Raw genomic sequence first — 4,619 nt, forward strand, 5'->3', positions numbered from 1 at the left:
AGCTATGGGGGTGGGGGGGCGGGGATCACCAATTTACACAGACAGAAACTGACACCTAGGAAGGTTAAGGAGCTCAACCACAAGTCACCTGGTCTACACATGGCAGAGCTGGGCTCAAACACAAGCGTGACCCCCGCAGCAACAAGCGCTCAGCTTGCTGACCCAGCAACTACGTGGCAGGTCAGAAGAGGATCTGGGAACCTCCTGCCTCCCAATCCTCTGCCAGGTCTTTTAGGCCAATGGTTCTTAAACTTGAACACGCATCAGAATCGCCTGGAGGGCCTGTTAAAACACATATTGCTGAGCCCCACCCCCAGAATTTCTGATTCAGTAGGTCTAGGGTGAGGCTGAGAATTTGCATTTCTAACAAGTTCCCAGGTGGTGAAGATGATGATGCTGGTCCAGGAACCACACGTCTAGGACATCAGTTTTAGGTGAACCAATAACTCTCTGCAAAACAATGGCTCTCTGCCCTCCCCCTCCCCATTTCAAAAGTAAGGTAGGTGTATAAAACCACAATATACAAGACGTAAAACAGAGAGAAAAACTGGAAGCAGAGACTAGAATTCACCTGCATGCCTCCACTCAAGAGATAACCCCTGTCAACAATTTGGCAGATCTCCTCCTCTTTTTTCAAGATCTGTGCAGATAGGAAGCGGGGTGACACACTGTTGTGGCGCATCCTTCTAGTCCCTCTGTTGAGAACCGGTGAAGATTTCAGCTCTTCCTTGAGATCTTGAGCAAGCCTGGGGCAAGCCTCTGCCCCGTCTTGGGCAAAACTGCACTTACACTCCCCTCCTCATTGGATTGTCGGGAGAGATAAAGGAGATCGTGTATTTACCGAGCACTAGGCGCCCTGTCTGCGGAGTGGGCGCTCGGTCAATGCTTGGTTGGTGTTTTTGTTTGAACCAAAGGGAAAGCTTCCAGTATGCTCTTCCGGTTTCAGCCCTGTGGCCCTTCCTCCCGCTCGCCCTTCCTAGGGCTCCTCTTCCTTTGCGTGGACCCCCGACGCCCTCTCTGGCTCCAGGCACCTAACCCCGGGGCACCAGGGGCCCTCGCGGGGCCCCAGGCAGCCAGTGCAGCCCGCAGGAGCCTCGGGAGCGTCCCGCACCCTGAGCCGCCGCCGCCGTTAGGGGCTGTCTCAGCTTCAGTCCGCCTGTTTTACAGGCCGAGCTTAATGAGGGCTTTTAACTTTTCATTCACCAGCAGCGTAACTCCGACTTTTAATAACACACCTTGTGCACGACAAAAATTTGCTCCTGGCAATCATGGTTTCGACCACAAAACCACAGCGGGGAGGCGTTCCTGGTTAACTCTTTCAGCGCTCCAGGCAGTCTGGAGCCTGGCGCTCCTGGAGATCAGATGGAGCGGCGACAGAGGTCCGCGGTCACCCACTGGGACGTCCCTTGTCCCCCTCCCACGGGCAGTCCTGTCTCTCCAAGGCTTCCGGGAGGGAGAAGATTCTGGGCGGCAGGGGGGCTCCCAGTCCGAAGACTGAGCGCAAGGCAGTAGAGAGGAGTCCCGGTGCACCTGGCTCACTTCGCTCTGTCTCCTCCACTCGATAGACCTACTGTGTGCTGATCACTTAAGCCCCTAACACCTCACTGTCTCCTGGGCGGGGTGCGCCAGGCACACTCTAGGTCCCGGGGCGCCACTCTACGGTTGGTTCCAGAGGGGCCGGAAGGACCCACAGCAACCAGGTCAAGTCCCTGGTGTGCGAGCGCATCTCCCCTCGCAGAGCCACGGCGGGGGTGGTGCGCAGGCGCCCACTGTGTTCCCGCGAGAGGAGTGCGCCAGGCCACGACTTCCTGCGCCCCGCGCTGCCCCAAGATCCCTTGCGGCGGCTCTAGCCCGGGGGCAGCAGACGGCTCGGCCTGGCGGCACCCGAGGCTGCCTGCGTTGGCCCGGAGGCTGGCAGACGCACCCGGCAGGCGCTGGGCCCGACCACATGAAAGGCCGGAGCGCTCCACCCGCCAGCTGCCTCGAGCGGGGTTCTAACTACGCCGCCATGCACCCCGGGACCCGGCCTTCGAGGTGCCGCCTTCCACCCGAGCCCTGCCCCAGGCCGGGTGGCCCACACGCGGGAGCACCTTGTTCCCCCTGCCAGGTGGCTGAGCATAGCCCCTCTTGGACAGAGGAGGACACCGAGGGTCCGAGAGGAGAAACAAATTCACCAGGATCCTGGGTTGCCAAGTGGCAGAACTGAGGCCCACGCAGGCCCGCCTTTTCCCACCACCCCAAGGCCTAGCAGGATTTCATCATCGTGTCCGAGCTCGAGATGGACGCCAGGACCAGCCCTCCCAACCCAGCACTTTTGGGAGGAACTCGGCAGCCAAGCCTGTGGCCACAGCAGCACCAGCAGCAACTACTCAAAACTTGCAAGCCAAGCACTTGGTCCCCGCCATTCTTCCCTCCCCCCCCTTTCCCACTTATCCGTTCTGAGTGTAGCCCAGCCCCCAGGCACTGAGGCTCCGTTCTTGTCATCTCAAATGGTGGCTTCCAAGTCTGACTGCAATTACTCTGCAAGCACAGGTTCTCCTCCCCCCACCCCAATCGGATCAGAGAAGTGTCCTCTGTCAGCCCATCAGACTTCAAACCCCAATCATTAAGAAGGAGAAAATCTGGAAACCTTTCAAGTATCCCAGCTTCAGGACACTTAACCCCAAAGGGGCACCAACAAGCAGATTCCGACAGTGTTAACCAGCAGATCTACAGTGATAAAGACGTCTCAGAAGATTTTTGTTTGTTTTAGGCGTGTGGAAAAATAAAAAGCAAGAGCTTCATAAATACTCCTTGGTTATTTCTCTAGGAAGTAACAAGGGTATTATTAGTTTGCTTCTAATTAGGCTTTAAACCAATCACTTTTCTAAAGTGGTTGGGTCCCCCAACAACACCATGAGGTGGGGGCCACTATGGCGCCGACAATTTACAACTGAAGAAACAGAGACTCAAGAGAGGTGAAGTGACTCGTGCAAGGTCACACAGCTCATTAGTGACAGCTGGGATTTGAACCCAGGTGTTGCCTCCGGTGCCCCTGATTCTATTCCAGTTGTCAACACGTTGTCAACCCCAGGGAATTTGTTCAAGTGAAATCTGATGCCCAGTCAGTGTACTATGAACAGAGTTGGCTAACCCAGGAGGACTCCAGAGCTAGCGGGTATCATGGACTACGGTCTGCAGTTGGGACCCATCAATTGCCCGCCTCGGGTCTCATGTTCTTAAAACAATGTATTGAGTAGCTAGAAGAACAATTGTTCTGAGCATAGCAAGGAGGGTCTGTGTTTTAGAAGCCTGACATCTGCCAGCTCCCTGAACCCAAACTAAAGCAGCTCAGAATCCCAGCCCCATCCCACCTTCTCTGCAGTCTAGACCCTAAGCAGGGGGTCCATGGTGAAGGTCAGCATCAGCCAGTGGGGAATCTAAATCCCGCATATGGGCAGGAAGGCACCTGCCAGGCAATGGAGATGACCTCACTGAAAACCACATCTCAGCTTCTTCAGACTTAGAACTGCCTTTGAATAAAACCAACTACATTTTATTAATGCGTCTTCAGATCTTGCCTTTGTGCTTGGCATTTTACAGTGTTTATCACCCATAACTCTATCACCCTACAAAACATTCTTGTACCCATTTTCTGGATGAAGTCAATGAAGCTTAGGTAAGTTGAATGACTTGTCCAAGATCACATACCCCATACGGAGCAGTCTGGATCTGAACCTAGGTCAGGCTGACTACAGAGGCCATATGTTTAAACACCACTCTGTAACCTTCCCACTTGGGACTGTTCCAGCCCAACAAACAAGTCCCTTTAGAGACTCTGCCCACGACAGCTCTTAGAACTACCTCAAAGAAGTTCCTTTTGGCAAGAAGACAGCCTCGATGGGATCGGAGCTGTCTGATTTCTGAGTCCCTTTCAGAGTACTAGAAAGTGGTGCCGACAGCCTTCACGGTTTCAGTCCTGTGTTTCCCTACCTGGCTCGAAACTGCTCAGCAGAGAGAGAGAGAGAGGAAAAAAAAAACTATTTTCCCAGGGAAACACTCAACTCTAGCTTGAGATGGGGCTTGCCTCAACACGTCAAAGTGAGATCGTCAGCCCATTCATTTACCCTTACAAATTGCTCTGTGAATCCTGGCGCCGGCCTCCCTGTGCTTTCCCCTTCTGGAAACCCCAGTGAGCCTCCACGCTCAGAGAGCGCCAGGCATCTGCCGATGTTTACTCACTCAAGTTCATTCGACATCTTCTTGCTCCCAGGCTCCCAAGCTCAAAGGTGAAGACAGGCACCAGCACTGAGGCTCTGCTGACCGCTTGTCTCTAATTCTTGCCTGACACAGACATTCCCTGCCCAGGGAAGTGTTTGATTTATGTTGAAGTTTGAGTGTCGGGATTTTGCTGACAGGTAGGTTCCCGGCAGCGCTGGTGCTGATTGGCTCTGGGTACAGGTGCCGGCGACAGCGGGTATGCCTCAACAGGTGCAGCTGTTAACTCTTGGCCTGCCGCGTTGGGGGCGGAGTCAAGAGGGGCCGGCTGGGTGGAGCTGGCCAATTCCTTCCTAGGTGAGGGGGTGGGAGGTGGAGATGAGGGCGGAGAAAGGGAGGGGGGGAATGTTGGAGAGAAGATA

General features: G+C 54.7%; 1 protein-coding gene across 1 annotated transcript in view; it reads right to left on the reverse strand.

Moving 5' to 3' along the window:
• GRHL3 (grainyhead like transcription factor 3) overlaps positions 1-4,303 on the reverse strand; it is a 33,948-nt gene extending 29,645 nt beyond the window's left edge. The window contains exon 1 of the mRNA XM_077775702.1: positions 4,222-4,303. Within this exon, the coding sequence (XP_077631828.1) occupies positions 4,222-4,238 (17 nt within the window). The 5' untranslated portion in view covers positions 4,239-4,303. The remainder of the gene's footprint in view (positions 1-4,221) is intronic.
• Between the last annotated feature and the right edge of the window lie 316 nt (positions 4,304-4,619).

This window comes from Crocuta crocuta, unplaced genomic scaffold (genome assembly GCF_008692635.1).
Source record: "Crocuta crocuta isolate KB4526 unplaced genomic scaffold, BGI_CrCroc_1.0 scaffold127, whole genome shotgun sequence".
In the NCBI taxonomy this organism is placed as follows: Eukaryota; Metazoa; Chordata; class Mammalia; order Carnivora; family Hyaenidae; genus Crocuta; species Crocuta crocuta.